This window comes from Aulonocara stuartgranti (assembly GCF_965226115.1).
Source record: "Aulonocara stuartgranti genome assembly, chromosome: 23".
Lineage (NCBI taxonomy): Eukaryota > Metazoa > Chordata > Actinopteri > Cichliformes > Cichlidae > Aulonocara > Aulonocara stuartgranti.
In genome coordinates, this window is record NC_138958.1 from 33,438,083 (window position 1) to 33,459,032 (window position 20,950).

The 20,950-nt window shown below is 42.2% G+C and overlaps 3 protein-coding genes across 3 annotated transcripts in view; 2 read left to right on the top strand and 1 right to left on the bottom strand.

Annotated features, from left to right (window-relative positions):
* Positions 1-20,950, bottom strand: part of LOC309699979 (uncharacterized protein) — a 272,009-nt gene that overhangs the window by 20,554 nt on the left and 230,505 nt on the right. The gene's annotated exons all lie outside the window — the stretch shown is intronic.
* lig4 (ligase IV, DNA, ATP-dependent) lies at positions 597-11,796 on the top strand. Its single transcript, XM_082523274.1, has 3 exons — positions 597-727; positions 4,669-6,739; positions 7,837-11,796. The coding sequence occupies exons 2-3, from the start codon at positions 4,677-4,679 to the stop codon at positions 8,504-8,506; spliced, it is 2,733 nt and encodes a 910-aa protein (XP_082379400.1). The 5' UTR covers positions 597-727; positions 4,669-4,676; the 3' UTR covers positions 8,507-11,796.
* The window catches only part of nalf1a (NALCN channel auxiliary factor 1a), a 55,832-nt gene continuing 52,992 nt past the window's right edge, over positions 18,111-20,950 (top strand). The window contains exon 1 of the mRNA XM_082523283.1: positions 18,111-19,038. Within this exon, the coding sequence (XP_082379409.1) occupies positions 18,352-19,038 (687 nt within the window). The 5' untranslated portion in view covers positions 18,111-18,351. The remainder of the gene's footprint in view (positions 19,039-20,950) is intronic.

Sequence of the window (20,950 nt, forward strand, 5' to 3'; positions counted from 1 at the left end):
AAACAAATCACCGCTGAGCCCAATATAAAAAAATAAAACTGAACTGAGGAAGAGTTATCGGTGAAGAAAAACCACAAACCAGGTCAAATAATAATAATAATAATAATAATAATAATAATAATAATAATAATAATAATAATAATAAAACAAATAAATACATACATACATTAGAAAACAAAGCACAATAAAGAATCAAAACAAAGATAAAGAGTAGAAATGATTACCAATCCAAATAAAAGCCAGGAGGACTACCCCTTCTGTTCTGACCTCTGTTTTTCACGCGTTGCACAAACACAGCTTTTCACCCAATAACTTACCCCATGAATACAGTGTCTGAACAGCAGTGACTTTAAATACAGGACGGAGACACTTTTCGACAAAAGCCGGTTTGATGAATGAATACGTCTTATTAATGACATGGCGTTTCACGTTTTCAGAAATAATTCACGTCTCTCAGTTGCTTGCACTACCAAGAGAACAAACCTTTGATGCGCTTCCTGTCCTGTTTGAATGCTAAACCTGTGGGTTTTTAGAAAATTTGTAATTATTTTTCATAATTCTTTCAAAGGAAGGAAACATTGTCTCTAGGAACCAAGTTTCCATTTCGGTTTCTATGGGAAGGGTTTCTTTGAAGCTCCCCACCTAAAGTTTGAGGAAGCGTAAACATGTATTTGTGGTGAGAAAAATCAGTCTTTTACTGCCGTTTTTGAGGATATAAGCAAACGCGGTAAATCTTTAACCTTTTATTTTTCACTATTTTTGCTAATATGTGTCATTACTCTCTCAAACGGAACCGGCATTACTTTAGCAGAGTGTTTGATGCGCTTAGTTCACGTTTTGCTTTGTGTGAACGGAATATTTCACTCAGATAATTAAAACACAAAATGACTCATATCTGTTTTAGCTTTTGTCACTAAGGGTCTTGAACTCATTGTGAGCAGACATGCCCCGACGAACACAAATGTGAAACGACAACAGTACTTTTATTTTGAAACGTAAGCGGAATTGCTTCTTTTTTCAAACACTTTAAAAGGCTTTTCTTTATTGTACCAGACATCAAGTTCTCAGTATATATAGCTATTATTAACTCAATACTTACAAGGTAGGTAGGTAAAGACAGTTTTCCGGTTCTGTAGGAGTGTCTGCTGCTTAACGAGTTTATAGTCAGTGTGAGACATGTCAGAGCATGTTTGATCTGTGTGGAACAATAATCAGCGATTGTCAAAGGAGCTTGCAAAGAAAAGCGTCTGGACTTCTTTAAGTTACTTGAAGACGTTTCACCTCTCATCCGAGAAGCTTCTTCAGTTCTAAGGTCAAATGGTGGAGAGTCCCAGATATAAACCTAGTGGGAGTATCCCCCCACAAACCATCTGTCCTCTGTGTCCAAAATGTGAACATTGGCATCCTTGAAAGAGTGTCCTTTATCCTTAAGATGCAGATGGACAGCTGAGTCTTGTCCTGTGGAGGTGGCTCTTCTGTGTTGTGCCATGCGCTTGTGAAGTGGCTGTTTGGCCACCTCCACAGGACAAGACTCAGCAGTCCATCTGCATCTTAAGGATAAAGGACACTCTTTCGAGGATGCCAATGTTCACATTTTGGACAAAGAGGACAGATGGTTTGAAAGAGGAGTGAAAGAAGCCATCTATGTCCACTGTGAGCGACCATCTTTGAACAGAGGCGGTGGTTTACGACACCAACTCTCTGCCATCTATAATCCAGTTTTGAGATCCCTTCCCAGACGCCTTAACGCCCACTCACATCCTGGGCCATCGGACCTCAGGAATTCGCATGATAAGGTGGGGCCAGGTTTCACAATGAACACACCCGAAACTCTGGCTGATTGGGACCCACACCCAGTTTCACACCTTGGCTCAGGCGATTAGAGGATCATCAGGGGGTCCTTTTGTCCCTCTGTGGGGGGTTACTCCCACTAGGTTTATATCTGGGACTCTCCACCATTTGACCTTAGAACTGAAGAAGCTTCTCGGATGAGAGGTGAAACGTCTTCAAGTAACTTAAAGAAGTCCAGACGCTTTTCTTTGCAAGCTCCTTTGACTACGATGACCTGGATGACTGAGAACCTTCACAGACAAATAATCAGCGATTGTGCACCTGTAAACTTACAGTAGCAGTTAAGTCATTTTAAAATTTATTTTTACCCACAAGTATTTAGCAGTGGTTTAAGTTGATTGCTTATTTCTGAATTAAGTTTTATTTTGTAGTTGAGCTAAAAAAAAAAAACTACAAAAAACAAGTTGTTAAAAACAAGTTGTTCTATTGAAAGTGAGAGAGAACAAAGTATTATTATTATTAGCAGTAATATTATTATCATTATTATTACAAATGTGTTTTTATTTCAGCAATGTATTGCGCTTTTATAGTCATGCTTTATTCCAACTTATACCTTGGCTTTATATATTTGCTGATTTCAAGTACCAGTTAATACCGCTATCACATTAACATACTATTTCTCACTGTGATGAGAAGATGTGCAATCATTTTTTTATCACATGGTAGCAAGTGCATTTAGGCATGCACGCATGGTCAAGGTGACCTGCTGGAATTGAAACCAAGCATGGTAGGGTTAGAATTTGGTGAGGCCATGAATTCATCCTGCCTTGTACCAGTGGTTCAAGCTGGTGCTGATGGTGTAATAATGTAGGGGATATTTTCATGGCCCACTTTAGGCCCCATTGTTTAAACTCCACAGCTTATCTGAGTGTTATCACTGACCATGTCCATTAGTGATGGGCAGATGAAGCACTGAAGCTTTTCATCCAATTGGTTCACCCCAACGCGAAGCTTCATGAAGCTTCATTTGCTCTAGCAGGACACCTACTGGACGTAAAAATAATAGCTGGCATGAATTTGAAGAGTGTGGCATTTTGCACACAGCCTGTAAATGTCAACAACAAAAGGAGTGTGTAAAACATGTATATTGTAGTGGTGGCAGTATACTGTGTATATTTATAGTGGCAGTATGGGAAATGATTATTTGGAAATGCTTAAAATGGAAATGATCATTTACTGTGAGGTGAGGTGTGGTTGGGGTGTGGACAGTGGTTGTGCTTTTGTAACGTTGAGGTATGGACAGCTACACACTGAGCCTCAGTCCTGCCTGTTCACATTTTATTCTGTAAAAACTAAATTTTCACTGCTTTTATGACCTTTTTAGTGGGGAGAACATAGCTAGGATTTAATGATTTAACAAATCTTTTGAATCCTTTGTCCTCCACAATGCTAAATGGCTGGGAGTCCTCAATCACCATGCTAACCAGGTCTTCATCTATTTGAGATTGTTCTTCTGAGGAAAGACAATAAAGACAAAGCACAAATATAAATATCACACACGTAACTTATAACAGTTGTATAATATTGTTATATCATTTAGTAACATTACTGCATGCTATATTATCATGGCATTTGAAGGCTCACCTGGTCTTGCTCCACAATCGGTGTTCCCCTTATTCTCATGCAAAGCTCTGTAGTGCCTAAGCATGGATGAGGTTTTGTTGTTATATCCCAGCTCCCTGGCACATAGCAAACACTTCACCTTGTACAAAAGTAAAGCCGCTTAACATAAATTGTATTGCACCATCAGTATTATGAAAATACATCTTCTGTAGAAATTTACATACCTTGTTGGGAGGAATAAAATCAAAATGTTCCCACACAGGGGAGGACATCCTCCTCTTCTTAGCTGGCTCCATTCTCTCCAGACTTTCTCTCCTCACTCTCATAAACCTCCAAACGGTCTCCAAACTCTCACTAACCGCAACTCTCCATCAAACACCTACATTTTTGAATGAAGTCTGAGGGGTTTATATCGCTGTCATATCTCGCGGCAAAGTTCGAACCACTTCATGAACCAGTCACGTGGTACAGCCGGGCAGCGAGGCTTCGGACGTCATCATTTTGAGCTCCTCCCATAAATGAAGCAAGCCTCGATACGCGCTTTGCGGAAACGCCCCCTCAATTACTCGACACACGCTCCGAAGCCTCGATACAGAACGTCCCATCACTAATGTCCATCCCTTTATGACCACAATGTATCAATCTTCTGAATGCTGAATGCATCATCTCCAACTACTCAAATTGCCTTCATAGTCATCAGTCCCATCATGGATGTGCAGCCAAGAATTCTGTGATGCTATCAAGTCTAAACATGTTATCAGGGCAAGTGCAAAAGATCTTTTAACTTTTGATCTTTTACTTTAATGACGAGTGGTGTAGTAAACATGGAATACCACAGGATGAAATGGAACAGTTTGGCTCATTATCACTGACATTCAGTGTTTTTTTTTTGTTTTTTGTTTGTGTGTGTGTGTGTGTGTGTGTGTTGGACTTGTCAACATCTAGTCTAGATACTGGATTGTTGCGCTCCTGAGCATGTCAAGTCTTGGCTTCATCTTGTTTTGTCTGAATGTCTAAAAATATATATTCAGCTTCACACAAAATGGGGAAAGCATTAAGTCCTCACATGTGGTACCAGATTTAATTCCCTCTTTTAAAGTTGTATTATTAAAAGAATCTGTTTCTTTTTGTTGTTGTTGTTGAATAACTAATTTCTCAAATGACTCATTTAATTTGTTAAATGCTGGTAAATAGAGGAATTCAAGGAAGGGCTAAACTGAGCAGACTTTTTCTTTCTTTTAACTGGTCTTACAGATTTCACCATGGACAGCACTTCCAAAACTGATGCTTCCAGTCAGTTATCTGTTGCTTCTCAGGTTCCTTTCCTTCACTTGTGTACCACATTAGAAAAAATTCAAAAGTCCAAACTCCGTCCAGAGAAATCCAAGATCCTTGGGTACTTCGTTGAGAAATGGCGGGAATTTCATTCTGCCCTCCACAAAGACAACTCCAAAACTACAGACTCTTTCTATCCTGCCATGCGCCTCATAGTCCCGCCTTTTGAACGAGAGCGAGTGGCATATGGCATCAAAGAGAGCATGCTGGCTAAACTCTACATTGATGTATTAGGCCTCCCAAAGAATGGCCCTGAGGCTAATAAGCTGTTGAATTACCGTGCACCGACCACGTCCCAAGGAGAAGCTGGAGACTTTGCTGGCATGGCGTATTTTGTGCTGAAGAAACGATGCACCAGCCAAGGAAATCTCAGTATTAAAGAGGTCAACGACTTCCTGGATTCAGTAGCCACCAGCAATGCCACCAAGCAGAAAGATCTTGTCAAAAAGAGTCTGCTGCACCTCATCACCCAGAGCTCAGCTCTTGAGCAAAAGTGGCTCATTAGAATGATTCTGAAGGACATGAAGCTCGGGATCAGCAAAGAAACCGTTCTCCAAGTTTTCCACCCAGATGCTGCTGAGCTCTACAACGTCAACACAGACTTGAACAAGGTGTGCCAGCAGTTACACAATCCAGCCGTGTCCTTAAGTGAAGTCTCTATTGGACTTTTTTCTGCTTTCAAACCTATGCTGGCAGCTGTGGCTAACATCCGCAACGTGGAGAAACAGATGGGAAACAGCACTTTTTACATTGAGACAAAGCTGGATGGAGAGCGCATTCAGCTGCACAAAGATGGGGATGTGTACAAGTACTTCAGCCGAAATGCTTTTGAGTACACGCAGCAGTTTGGAGGATCCCCGTTGGAAGGATCACTGACGCCTTATATCCACAATGTTTTTAAAAGCAATGTGGTGAACTGCATTCTTGATGGTGAGATGATGGCATACAACCCGGCAGCAGACACCTTCATGCAGAAAGGGAGCAAATTTGACATCAAGAGGCTGATGGATGACTCAGAGTTGCAGACATGCTTCTGTGTGTTTGACGTGCTTTTAATAAATGATCAGAAGTTAGGCAAAGAAAGTCTCAAGAAGCGACATGAGATTCTTCAGACAGTTTTCACTCCAGCCAAGGGAAGGCTGCATCTGGTGCCAAAGGCTGAAGCCAGAACCATGCAGGAGGTGGTGAATGCTCTTAACGATGCTATTGACAGCAGAGAAGAGGGGATCATGGTGAAGGATCCTTTATCCATCTACAAACCTGACAAGCGAGGGGAAGGCTGGCTGAAGATAAAACCAGAATATGTGGATGGCTTGATGGATGAGCTTGACCTGCTGATTGTTGGTGGCTACTGGGGAAAAGGGAGAAGGGGTGGCATGATGTCCCATTTCTTATGTGCTGTGGCCGAAGCTCCAGAGCCTGGCGAGAAACCTTCAGTTTTCCATACCCTTTGCCGCATTGGCTCCGGCTACACCATGAAAGAATTGTATGACCTTGGTTTAAAGCTCACCAAACACTGGAAGGTCTACCGGAAAAACAACCCACCAGCATCCATCCTGTGTGGAACAGAGAAACCGGAAGTCTACATTGAACCCTGCAACTCCGTTATCATCCAGGTTAAAGCGGCTGAGATAGTCGGAAGCGACATGTATAAAACCAACTGTACTCTGCGCTTCCCCAGGATTGAGAAGATTCGAGATGACAAAGAATGGTACCAGTGCATGACACTGGCAGAGCTGGATCAGTTCCGCAGCAAGGCGTCTGGGAAACTTGCCTCTCGGCACCTTCACATTGACAACGATGAACCGCAAAAGAAGAAGCGCAAGCTCCCAGTCAAACCCAAGAAAGTGATCGGCGTCATTGACCAATTTAAGCCCCAGGACCTTTCCGGGGTGACCAAGGAAACAGATATGTTTGAGGACGTGGAGTTCTGCATCCTGAATGGCACCGAAGATCATCCCAAGTCTGAACTGGAAAAGGGTGTGGCCAGGTAACAGAAGTTATTTTTTTCTAGTAAAGTAAATGTTAGTTTGGTATTTTAGTTAAAGAAAAAAATATGACTGAATTAGAAATTTTGGGCAGACAACATTTTTCTTACGTATTTAGTATTTTAATGAAATTTTTATGATTAAGTCAATTCTATCTTAAAGTAAAGCGCTGATATCGTGGCTGAGTTCTCACTTTAATAAAGTTGTTAATAAATACATTTTATAATGTGTCTACAGGATGAAGACACATTGTAAGAAAATGTAAATGGATAAACTTTTAATAAATGTAAACATGTGACAGCCCTGGCAGAGATACAGCTTTACTGCTTTAGCTAACAGTAGGGACTTTAATGGTGTGTTAGCCAAGCCCTGTGAAGAAACAGGGAACATCTGTTTCAACTTTTGTTATTATGATCACTTTTTCTGTGTTTATGTTTGAGTAAACAACATCTGGATAAGTAGAACTGTGGCGGTGCAAGTGGCACTGGCATTCAGGAGGCACTTCCTCGCTTTCTTAAATGAATTGTAATTCCAAAAGGTTCTCAACCAGTTAGATGACTCCAATTCGACTATCTTGGACTATAGCTGGAAACAATATCATTTGTTCTGCTCTACAGCCATGGTAAGCTATAGCATAGCAGCACTAGCTTTCCATGTGTTTTAAGTTTGGTTAGAGAGGCAACAACAGGACAAGGACTTTCATTATCCACTGGATTCCAAGAGTTGGAGTCTATCCAGCTGTTGGAGGAAAGTCTCAAATGTTCTCTTTATATAGCGCTATATCACAACAATAATCACCTCAAGGCACTTTAACCCTTTCACGCATAGGGGTCACTCTTTTTTTCATGCCTAAAGATGAATAAAAATACTCAAGAAAAAAATCCTGATTGAGGTTGTCATAATTCATGCATGAAAGGGTTCATTTGGAAGCCAAAGACCCTAAAATACAGAGAATAGTGAGAACCCCGACGACCCCTTGTGAGCAAGCGATTGGTAAAACTGGTAAGGAAAAACTCCTTTTTAACAGGAAGAAACTTCAGGTGGTGGTTATGACTGAGTGTCTAATAATTAATAATTTTTTATGTAATTCCCACTTTAGGTGTGGAGGTTTTGTAGTTCAGAACCCTGGACGGGACACCTACTGCGTGGTTGCCGGTGTGGAGAACATGCGCGTGAAGAACCTGATTTCATCCAACCAGCATGACATAGTTTGGGCCACCTGGCTGCTGGAGTGCCTGGACCAGAAGGAGGTGGTTCCATGGCAACCCCGCCACATGATCCACATGTCGCCTTCCACCAGGGAGCACTTTGCCAAGGAGTACGACAACTATGGTGACAGCTACTTTGTTGACACAGACGAGCAGCAGCTGCGGGAAGTGTTCAACAGGATCAGCAGCGCAGACGCAGCAAACGAGGTGAATGTCACGCAGGTGGAGGGACGCTACGGCTGGGATGACCTTCCAACCAGCATGTTCAGACCGTTCACAGCATATATGGACAGATTTGCTGACATAGGAGACCCTAAAAGTGCCATACCTGCCACCTGCCTGGACACCAGGGCATTGGAGTTTCGTTACCATGGAGGAAAAGTGGTGGAAGAGCTGGAGGAAGGCGTTTCACATGTTATTATTGCAGAGGCAACAAGACTTCTGGATTTGAGAACTCTGAGGCGCTGCTTTAGGAGGAAGTTTAAGATAGTAAAAGAGACATGGGTGACTGATTCAATCAAAGCAGGGCATGTGATGAATGACACTGAATATCTGGCTTGAAGAGGCTCTAGTACATTTAAATGGACACTCAGCATTTTTAATTTGTTCCTAATACGATTAGGAATAAACTCTTTAATAAAATCTACAGCATGAAAACTCCAACGACACTAATTCTCAGGGTTTTCAGTTTCTGTGAGTTTTGTCTTTTGTGTTCTTAACGAGACAGCTTATTATTAATTTTAAATGAATAGGCTGCTGACTGGTTTTTCAATTTCCAAACTCAGAATCATTATGAAGGGTTCAGATGCTTTTTGAGAGAATGGGGATGGGGGTCGGTCCTTCCTTCTTTCAGATTTTTAGCCAAGCAGTTATTAAAACTGTTTCTGCAGCAGAAAGGAGACTTGCCAATTAACCAGAAATGGAAGGTTTAATTCTGACAGTAATTTCGGTGAATGATCCACATTAGAGAGCAGCAGCAAGGGAATGCTCTGCCATAATAATCTGTCCATTGTGAAGGGGCGCTCCAGTGGTTTCATGTTTCACTTTAGCTAAGCTGACGGACTTGTGAGAGAGAGATTAAGAAAATAATGGTTCAAATTGAACCTGGAAAAACTGACTCGTGTTTCCCATGATTCCACAGTGTACTTGATTTGATCGACCTTAGCCTCTAAATATCCATTTTCTCCAAACCCATTGGGAAAACATCAAATCTGAGGTTGTTTAGCCAGTTACGTTTGGAGCTTTCCCTCCAGAGCCTAAGAAGACACTCAACATGATCATAGACTGTAAATGAAAGATGTGCATGGCCACTGCGATTTTTACTCATTGGTATCTAAAGTTCACAGCAAGCCACATTGTTTTCCAGATAATAATATTGCTCCAAAAGGAACCAGCAGCAGGATTCTTTCAGTTACATACATGAATGAAGTTTTTGGCGATAGCTATATGTGTCACGTCTTACCCATATGGCTGGTGAGTTACTGAAACATTTACCTCCTGTTCAGTTGTCATAGAGGGAAAGAGTATCCATAGAGACCCAAACACTTTGTGCACCAGGCTGAAAGCATGATTTTTAATAATGTAGAGTTATAAATTTTAGATTTGAAGTTTATGGCGAGTTACCAAGAGGCAACATCCAGGGTTTAAAGATTAAGCTGGAGTGAAAATGCCGAAAACTACAGTTCCTCTAATGGCCATTTGATGCTGGCTCCAAAAGTCCACACTGACGCCCATGTTAAAATGCCCAACTTTACAGAATTACCACATCCTAGTAGAAAAATTTTATATAAATTTAATATAATCAATTCATTTGGATACTTGAATTAGAGGTGTCCAGATACAAGCCATCTGCTACCGTCTCACTTTCATTAATTGGACTTGTGTTTGCGTGTTACTGTCTGTGCCCTTTGTAATAGAAAGATGTGACAGGTAATACAACCTGCTCTGTGGTGCAAACTATCAAAGTTTGTGCTTCGGTTTTATTAGCCTGCTACTTGTGTGTTTGTGAATACAGCCTGCTACCATTAGCTAAAAACGTCTTCCTTTTGTCCAAGTACAGTAACTTCTGGCTCCACAAAAGTGATAGCCAGATGCTAATGTTGAGGCATCACAGCAGCTATATTCATCTTTGGGATTGATTTGCTTTTGGAACAAGTGCCACGTGGCTTTAGAGGAACTGTAGTTTTTGGCACTTTCACATGGCCTTCAATTTTCACCCTGGAGGTCGTTGCGTGTTCATGACAAGTGAAGACAATTTCACGTGGTGTCCTTTAATGTAAGAAAAATGTCTTGAACTGTTCCTGTTTTTTGTGCTCTTGTGTCATTATGTATGAAGTACGACTCTAATAAATAATCCTGAAGGGGTTTGAAATACAATTTGTTAATAATTTTCTTAAAGACAACATCTGTGTGAAGCGATGGCCTTTGCCTCAGCTCTTCAACAAGGGACCACACGGGGGGTACGTTAAAATTGGCTCAGCTCAAGGCCCTCCAACAAAGATGTGGCCATGTTTTCCTGCCTTCAAAAATGTCACTGATGAGTCTTGGGAGTCTTTGATATGTTCTAACCTTCATTAGCATCATCTCTAAGGTGCAGGCAGCTGCCTGTGGCGCCCTGGGCTTTGTTATGTGTAAATGCCGCATGAATACATTTTTAAAGTATAAGTGATGAGACACCTCTTCCTAATCATATACTGTGAATAATGGCCTGTTGTTAACACGTTGTTAGATTCCCTGTAGAGTTGTTGCATAGTTTTGCGATTAAAATTCTATGCTTAAGATATTGATAAAGATTAAGGCATGTTTTTCAGCAGTCTTCTGCCAAATTTGTCAAAATAAGAGATAAAAACTGTCTTCATTAGTAGTTAAAAAAATATTATGTACTTCAATGTGCACTCTGTAACCCAACGCCCACTCTGCACTATTTCCAGGTGATGCTGAGTGAGCGTTTGAGTGACAGGCTTTAATTAGAGGTACTCAACCAGCTCTTTTTCCTTGTGCAGTTTTGTGAGTACAAAGTGCTGCCGTTGGTCCCCTAAAAGGACTCACAGGAGCAGATTATCAGTCCCGACGATCTGGAGATGCAAACATCTGCTGTAAATCCAGCATTGCTGAAATATGATGTCCCTAATGGGATAAATGCTCTCATTAGGCTGGCTGCAGCTTTTGGAGAGCTGCTACCAGCAGCAGCACCCAGGACAGAAGCAGAAGACAAATGGTTTGGAAGCAACTCCTGGACCACCAGTACTGCACGCACTCAGGGGAAGTTAATGAGCTAGTAATAAGACCAAACAGAGGTTCACGGCTGCAGGGAGGGTTTGTATGAGTCTGCAATTAGTACGGCCTGCCCTCAGTGAAAGTAACAGCCAAACACGGCAGTAAATCAAGCTCGGGTTGGTGCTTCCTAAGGATGGCATTTGACTGCTAGTAGGTAAATTAGGAGACATGCCTTGTGTCTGGACAAAGCATCCAGTGTAAAAGTCTGCCCAATCAAATGTGCACTGTGGTGAATCCTTGTGAATAAGGGAGCAGCCAAAATAGGTTTGGGTAAATACAAACTATAGAGCACAGAGTAATGTGTGGTTTGATTAAGAAGAAAAAAAATGTAGACACATGCGTATGATGTCATAGAAAGCAGATCCCTAATATGGTCAGGTCAAGCACACATACAGCTACAGCTGTGAGCACAGACGGTTTGCTGTTCTGACCAGGGCTGGACTGGGACAAAAAATCGGCCCGGGCATTTTGACTAGAGACCAGCCCACCAGGAAAATTATAGGAAAAGCCATAAAGCCTTTGAATGAAAACAGACGCTGTTGTGACAGTCATGTACACTGTCTTGTTGGTATATGTATGACTTCTATACATTTTATGTCAGATAAAAACTTTGGTTGTAAGATTCAGATAATTATTTAATAAAAGCGAGACATTTTAAATGAGAATAAGAAAGAAAAGTATTTCTTTGTGCCCCCCTTTCCCTGTTAATGCCCTACATGGCCCCCTGACAGAACTTTGCTAGACCCACCCCTGCACAGTTACCAGCTGTCAGCTACACCGAAAAGGATCCTGGTGTTATTTCTCAGAAACAGTTCATAACTTCCCTTAAACTCATTCAAACCACCTATAAAGGTAAACCTGTTTCTCCATCACCTGTTCAGCTCTGATGATTCAGTAAGGGCATCTCCTGGTTTCATCTTCATGTTTCCCTCTCATCACATATCCAAACTGATACCATGACCAGCAGCTTTTACAGCTGTGGCTCCAGCAAACATCAGCTGATACTAGAAATGAATATTAAATAAATTCTAACAACAGCTGATCAAGCTTAAACGTGCTGCTGTTGTTTAGCGCGACATCCGCTGGTTTCCTCTTTCTGGCGCAAAGTGGGCGATAAACAAACAAGAGAGAAAAGCCGATCAGCTGATCATTGATCAGTTTCACGATTGAAGTAGAAACAGGAGAGGGAGGGGGAGAGAATGAGAGAAGAAGAAACAGCTGACAGCGTAAAGACGCAGAATAAATCCAGCTTTGTGTCTTTTTCCATTCTAGCTGAAGTCCGGGACAAACTGTGCTCCTTTTCGGCTCAATACGAAACCCGTAATATTTTCCCTGAATACGGGACGATTCCATTTTTTAAGGGACGGTTGGCAACTCTACTAACTAACCTTATGAATGAAATAAAGTTCACTATCAGTAACATCATTGCACCCACCCAGCAGCTCTATGTAAGCTCTGTCATGCTAGCTAGTACACAGTACGAGTTATTGTAACTGACTGTAAAAAGTCAGCACAACGAAAATAAACTACACCTAAAGTTGGTTTATATCTGACCCAGATAGACTGCAGGTCATAACTTCTTACCTGAAGTTCAGTTCACCTGACACTCGCACCGGCAGCCGCCTTGGATCTCTCCTCCTCCTGCCTCCCCTTTCCCTCATCCACCTGCTGGACTCTGTTGAAGCTCTGCCATAGCCACCACCAAACAATTGAGTTATTTTTACACATCTGCCAGCATCTGGCACCTTTCAGCACCTTTCATTGTTTATACCGTTACTACAAAAAAAATCAAAAATCATCGGCCCATAAAAACGAAAAATCAGCATTTGCCAGGGGGGCCGATGGCCAGTCCAGCTATGGTTCTGACCTGCTTTTTGCAAGAATTGGCCAATCAGAAGAAAGTTGGCAAGGGATTGAAATGCATTGAGGACTTATATATAGATGACAAATTTGTGTCTTTCCTTCAACTTCAACAAAAGTTTCAGTTACCTCAATCACATTTTTTTCGTTATCTTCAAATAAGGAATTTTGTTCAACGAAACTTTTTAGACTTTCCACTGAAGCCACTAAGTCATACTTACTTTGATATAATTCGGAAAGCAGACTTTAAACATCTGATATCTCAGTTTGTCAAGTGCTTTATAATCCCAGTTGATTCTGATCGAATTAAGAGTACATGGGCTGAAGACCTCGGTGTTCCTCTGTCTGAGGACCAATGGTCAAACTGTTTGTCCAATATTCAGAAAGGCTCAATAAATGCCAGATATAAATTAATCCAGTTTAAAGTCATTCACAGATTACATTTTTCTAAACTTAAACTTAACCGGATCTATAATTCTGTATCCTCCTTATGTGATAGATGTAATATCGGTGAAGGTTCCCTTGCACATCTACAGGGAGTGCAGAATTATTAGGCAAATGAGTATTTTGTCCACATCATCCTCTTCATGCGTGTTGTCTTACTCCAAGCTGTATAGGCTCGAAAGCCTACTACCAATTAAGGCAAGGCAAGGCAAGGCAAATTTATTTGTATAGCACAATTCAACAACAAGGTGATTCAAAGTGCTTTACAGAGACATTAGAAACAAAAACAAAAAAAAGCATGATTTAAAATTGATTAAAACAAGCAAACAAACTAACTAACTAAACACACACATTCACATTCACACCTGTTCGTGCGATCTGAACCCTTATCGTAAGGGGAGCTACCAGTCCTTCTGTGGACGAGCTACTTTCTATTTTAAATTCCCTGAATTTAAAATACTCTCTAGACCCAGTCTAGACCCAGCTGGGGAGCTACCCAGAGCTCTAAACCCACTTAACTAACTAACTAACTAACTAACTAACTAACTAACTAACTAACAAACAAAACAGTATATAAAATCAAAACAGATAAAATCAGTAGTTAATGTAAGTTTTGAAATTTAAGCTTAAAAGTGTGGATTTGGTACTTTATTCAAATGCAGCTGAGAATAGGTGAGTCTTCAACCTGGATTTAAATAAACTGAGTGTTTCAGCTGATCTGAGGCTTTCTGGGAGTTTGTTCCAGATATAAGGAGCATAAAAGCTGAATGCAGCTTCTCCGTGTCTGGTTCTGACTCTGGGAACTGATAAAAGACTGGATCCAGATGACCTGAGGGATCTGGAAGGTTCATACTGGGTCAATTAAGCATATTAGGTGATGTGCATCTCTGTAATGAGAAGGGGTGTGGTCTAATGACATCAACACCCTATATCAGGTGTGCATAATTATTAGGCAACGTCCTTTCCTTTGGCAAAATGGGTCAAAAGAAGGACTTGCCAGGCTCAGAAAAGTCAAAAATAGTGAGATATCTTGCAGAGGGATGCAGCAGTCTCAAAATTGCAAAGCTTCTGAAGCGTGATCATCGAACAATCAAGCGTTTCATTCAAAATAGTCAACAGGGTCGCAAGAAGACATGGCCAAGGTAAGAAAGGCTGAAAGACGACCACCACTGAACAAGACACACAAGCTGAAACGTCAAGACTGGGCCAAGAAATATCTCAAGACTGGTTTTTCTAAGGTTTTATGGACTGATGAAATGAGAGTGAGTCTTGATGGGCCAGATGGATGGGCCCGTGGCTGGATTGGTAAAGGGCAGAGAGCTCCAGTCCGACTCAGACGCCAGCAAGGTGGAGGTGGAGTACTGGTTTGGGCTGGTATCATCAAAGATGAGCTTGTGGGGCCTTTTCGGGTTGAGGATGGAGTCAAGCTCAACTCCCAGTCCTACTGCCAGTTTCTGGAAGGCACCTTCTTCAAGCAGTGGGACAGGAAGAAGTCTGCATCCTTCAAGAAAAACATGATTTTCATGCAGGACAATGCTCCATCACACGCGTCCAAGTACTCCACAGCGTGGCTGGCAAGAAAGGGTATAAAAGAAGAAAAACTAATGACATGGCCTCCTTGTTCACCTGATCTGAACCCCATTGAGAACCTGTGGTCCATCATCAAATGTGAGATTTACAAGGAGGGAAAACAGTACACCTCTCTGAACAGTGTCTGGGAGGCTGTGGTTGCTGCTGCACGCAATGTTGATGGTGAACAGATCAAAACACTGACAGAATCCATGGATGGCAGGCTTTTGAGTGTCCTTGCAAAGAAAGGTGGCTATATTGGTCGCTGATTTGTTTTTGTTTTGTTTTTGAATGTCAGAAATGTATATTTGTGTATGTGGAGATGTTATATTGGTTTCACTGGTAAAAATAAATAATTGAAATGGGTATATATTTGTTTTTTGTTAAGTTGCCTAATAATTATGCACAGTAATAGTCACCTGCACACACAGATATCCCCCTAAAATAGCTAAAACTAAAAACAAACTAAAAACTACTTCCAAGAACATTCAGCTTTGATATTAATGAGTTTTTTGGGTTCATTGAGAACATGGTTGTTGTTCAATAATAAAATTATTCCTCAAAAATACAACTTGCCTAATAATTCTGCACTCCCTGTATTTTGGCATTGCCCTGTCTTGAAAACTTTTTGGAGCCAAATTTTTACGTGGTTTTCAAACCAATTTAGGAAAAAGGTACCACTTGATGGTACACTGGCTATGGATCATTTGCATCAATCGAATCTTTTTCCTTTTCACAAAAACAGATAGTTAAAACGGGTATGCTGGTGGCAAAGAAACTTATTCTTTTACAGTGGCGGTCTTCTTCGGCCCCGTGTTTTAAAAGGTGGCTTAATGAGATGGTGTCTGTGGCCAGGGGGGAACAGATAAGATTTGATAGAAAGGGGAACCTGGCGAGTTTTTGTACAATTTGGCAGCCATTTCTAGAATTCTTAAAAATTAACTGATCATAATTCATGCCTCACACCCCGCATGAATTTTCTTATTTTATTTTATTTTACTCTTTATTTAGTTAATATTGCTATAATTCTTTTCTTCCTCTTTTTTCTTCTTTTTTCCCATGCTTATAAGTTCACAACTGCTAAATGTAGTAATTGTCCTCAGTTGAATCTGTATAAGCATGATGTGTTTAATTTAAAAGCAAAAAATAAAATAATTTAAAAAAAAGAAGAAAGTTGGCTTACAGGAGAGTAGCTACAAGACAATAGATGAACCACTTGCTTTGATGCTTAATAATGCAAAGCTACTCTAGTGAAGTAGAGCATAAACATACTGAGAACAAAGGCACCAATAAGTCATCGATAAGTTAGAGGTTTAGACAAAAAAGATCAGTTATTAATGTATTCTGAATTAAAAGCTACAACCAAGTTCAGTTAGCTTTTTTCATTATTTGTTTACTGTGTGTTTTAGTAGGCTTTAGAGTTTTTTGTTGGCGGTTTAGCCTTAAGACACATGTCAGCGGGTTCTTGTCAGAGGATAAAAACCACGTGACCAACCTGTCTGAAACGTCCAGTCCAATAAGAAATAAAATAGTTTTCAGAAAAGCTTCTGAACGACTTATAATTGATACAGAACACTCACACATAAAATACTAAGTCCCTATACTTATATTTATTTAGTTACATTCCTATGAATTTTATGCCCAGCAATATTCTTTTCTTTAAAGAGTTTCATTTCAGAGCTTTAATTCTGAAGTCACACTTCGAATATTTCTGGTGAAATTTTGGCACGGTCTGTTTGACTTGATGCGCCCTTGCACAGAGAGATGCGGCGACTGTGGTGCGCGCGCATAACGTCAGAGCTGAAGATGTTTGGTCAAATCGCGTTAATTAAGTAGCACCATACCGGATGTTAATCGAAATTACCGACAAAATAAAACACATGCTAGGTTTCAACGTTTAAATGTGATATTCTGTATTTGTAATGTACTACTACTAATAATGATAATAATAATAATATGATTGTGCCTTGGTTTGTTAAATAACTTTTCAAATTATTGTGTTATTTTTTTGACTTTCATTATTTTGCTTGAAACATTCTTTTCCTGCTTCATTTCATTTAAATAAAGAGGTTGGGTATTGGTAGTTTAAGATTTTCTGAATAATAATAATAATAATGGATTGGATTTATATATTTTACAATTCATTCACTCTCACACACTGGTGTAGGCAAGCTACAGTTGTAGCCACAGCTGCCCTGGGGCAGCCAGACTGACAGAAGCGAGGCTGCCATATCGCGCCATATCGGCCCCTCACCAGTAGGCGGCAGGTGAAGTGTCTTGCCCAAGGACACAACGACCGAAACTGTCCGAGCCGGGGCTCGAACCGGCAACCTTGCGATTACAAGACGAACTGCCAACTCTTGAGCCACGATCGCCCACGATCGAATGTGTGGTTGAAGGCTTCCAGAATAAATTTAAAGTGGATCCAAGGCAGAAGACTTTATTTTTTAAATTAATTTTACTTCTTTATTTCTTGTTTTCATTCATTAATTTATTTATTGTTTGGTTTTTTTTTTAAGTTGTGTTGATTTATAAACATTTAAAAAAAAAAATCAGTAGCCTTAAAAATAAAACAAAAAACCCTCATTTTGGAAGCATCGCGTGTCATGAATGTCTAAAAAGCGGGAAAGCTGTTAAAACGAATCACTAGGAACGACTAAAACGAGCCTTTATTTTGAACGGCGTGACCGGAAATGCCGCCCGTTATCGTCGCCGCCTTTATCCAGCTTCCAGCAAACACACAGCATCTCTTAGCGAACATGGCGGCAACTTGACAACGGCAGCGAGCTGAGGATGGTGAGGGCTTGAAAAAGAAAAAAAAAGAGGTCTGTCACAGGCTGTAGGCCCATCCGCCGACACAAAGGCATACAGCTTCGCCATGTTGGAAGAGGATAGCGCCTTTGTCCCTGCACGACCGAGGCCGGGGGAAACGTAAACGCGTCGGGAAGTGTTTCTAAAAACGGAGTCGAGGCTACGCAGAGGAGCGGAGCGGCGCGGCGCGGAGGAGAGCTCGGGGCGGGCGGGCGGGAGGACAGCGGCTTCACCGGTCAGCCATGGAGGATGCGGCCCGTGGTCGCCAGCGTTTGATTTCCCAACCGACCCACGCTCCTTTTAATGGGAATTACCGCTGATAGCAAAGGCAAGCCGGGACAACCCACCGCCCGACACTTGAGGGGAGGAAAACGCGAAGCGGACCCGACGTCAATGACTGTTGCGGCAGAGGAGCCCCCACGGTGGAGTCGGCCGGTTCCCAAAATATGACCAGGGGTGCTGGGACGTGTTGGCAGCAAGAAGATGACGACGGCTTCCAAATCTGGCTAGAGCCCCCCCGCGACAACCAAAAGCCATTCACCGACTCAGAGAGGGCGCAGAGATGGCGACTGTCCTTGGCATCCCTCTTGTTCTTAACCATCCTCCTCTCTGATCACCTGTGGTTCTGCGCCGAGGCCACGCTGGCCCGGACCCGGGACAAGTTCGCATCCACCCACCCTTTGTCACCTCAGACATACTCAGCACACAGCAGCCTCAGAGGAAACCCAGATGATATTTTTATAGGAAACTCTACCAAACATTTGTGGCGGCTCGAAACTTGCCACCGGGATAGTTTATCTAACGACTGCTTTACTTTCTTGGATGCCGACGAGTTGTGCAGGGGCCTTTCCGACAGAGAGGGGACGCGGGCTGTAAATATGAGCAATTTGTACCTTTCCTTTTGTAACTCCTACTCCCTGCTGGATTTGTTGTACGGCTCGACGAGTCCGGACAATTTGAACTGCAGCCTCGACGCGCTCGGCGACGGCGACGCGAACCGCTGCAGTCTGTGCGTCCAGGCGTACCAGCGCTACGACCAGCACGCCCAGGAGAAATACGAGGACTTTGAGCTCCTCACTCAAAAATACGAGCCGGGGGCATATTCGGTGAGGACGTGCATGGAGCAGTGCAAGGTAGGCTGCAAACAAACAAATAAAACCTGCAAGAAAAGAGAGGAAACAAACAAACAAACAAACAAAAGGGATGGGGTGGGAGGGTGTTGGGGAGAGGGGGGTGATGTGGTGGTGGCCATCTGTTGATTTGGGCCCGGATAGATGCCAGTTTGTGGTCCTCCTCCTCCTCCTCCTCTTGTCGCCATGGAGACGGGTGACAGATTCAAGGAGACTCCCGGCTCCGGGCCTCATGTTCATTCATCTCCTCATCGTGTTTAGGCCCCATGCTAATGTGCAGATGGAGGCCGTGTGTGCGCGCCCCATCCCCACAGTCCTCCCTTTTACAAGCTTGTGCACTTCATAATACCGGAGAACGCATATGGTTAAGTAAGACCACTGGATAATTTAATGCAGTGGTCCAATTTACCCACCCCTCCAAAAACAATGTGTCTGCTCTTTAAATGTACAGGTGCCCTTGTAGCTCACCTGGTTGAGCAGGTGGCTCAGTCCGCTGCTGATCATTGTCTTCTGGTCTCCCTTATTGGCTCCCCCCCCAGGAAATGCACATTTAATTAGTCCTGCGTTTTCTAACAGCCCAGGTTGTCTTTGTCTGTTCTGTTAATCAGTTGAAATCAAAATCGCGTAAGTCTTTGGAACTACACAGCAGTATTTTACTACTTGAAGTCTAGAAGTGCTTTAAATTTCCAGATGCTGCCAGCATGTTTAGCAGCTCATTTGACCAAAAAATTGGAGTAATTATGTACCAGCCATCAAGCAGGGCCAGATCAGACCCTTCCTCGGCCCTTTTTTGGCCACTGTGCCGCATGGTTGACACTCCAATTTTATGGCCTTCTAACAGTTTAATGATCAGGAATGAGGCAGGCACCTTATGCAAACAACTCTAGGATCCCCGTGTGTGTGTTTGTGTGTTGCTGCAGTCTGCCAGGTGTTCACCACCACTGCCCCACTCCATATCAAGAGTGTTTCATTACAGTCAAGAGGTGGTTTCCCTGCCTAATGTGCCGGAAGTCTCCTTCCCGCTGCTGTTTGCTTATCTCCATATCCGCGCACACACACACACACACACACAAGCAAACGGCCTCGCGTTGGCTCTACTGTTTGATCGTTTAACATCTCCTGACAGAGCACGGCGAGGTTAATGTGGGCTGTAATGGGTGCCCGGTTAAGAGCTGTCTCTGACAGTCAGTCGGTTCAGCACCATGGAGCTGTCCACAGTGCTGAATGGCGCTCCCCAGCTCCATTCACAGAAGCCCTGGCCAATCCCAGATGGCCTCCATTCACCCAACCAGCGGCAGAGACACAAGCACAGGCGTCAAGTGAAAAATCTAACCAGGCCATCTGCCTGCTTATACAGACCCAATGTGTGGCATGCACAGGAGCGGGGCCTAGTTTGGAAAAAGTAGCTAGGATCTAGGGGAAGGAAATGTGAAAAGGCAAACCAAATCCCTTTTGTGTGCATTTGCAGTCAGCAAACTATGATTCACTTTCTTCTTTATGTCTCTGTTCTATTGAATGTCTTAATGCTGGTAAATACAGCAGCCTTTTTTAGGTACGATAATGCATATTGTTGCATATAAACACTCTGATTCTTTGAGTGCAGAAAGGCGTTGGAGGAAGCTGCTCTTGAATTTATCTCCTGCACAACAGTGGATCAGGATTTATTTTCTTTCTTGACAGTTTTGCTGTCAGTGTTTAAAGCCAGGCTCCATATTCAGTCTGCTGTTACATGTCTCTTTATATTTCGAGTATTTGTGGGATCTTGATACATATTTGGATTAGCTACAAAAATACATACAAAAAATGGATCTGATAGATTTTTTTTGCTGAGCAAGACACTTAAAGACACATTGGATAAAAGATACAAGTAGCACAGAGACCGATTCCAAGTCTCAAAGCCTGTATCAGAGGCTAG

Coding starts and splice junctions, on each gene's coding strand:
- lig4 (XM_082523274.1), top strand. CDS start 4,677: ATGGACAGCACTTCCAAAACTGATGCTTCCAGTCAGTTATCTGTTGCT. Junction 6,740..7,836: donor CTGGAAAAGGGTGTGGCCAG/GTAACAGAAGTT, acceptor TTCCCACTTTAG/GTGTGGAGGTTTTGTAGTTC.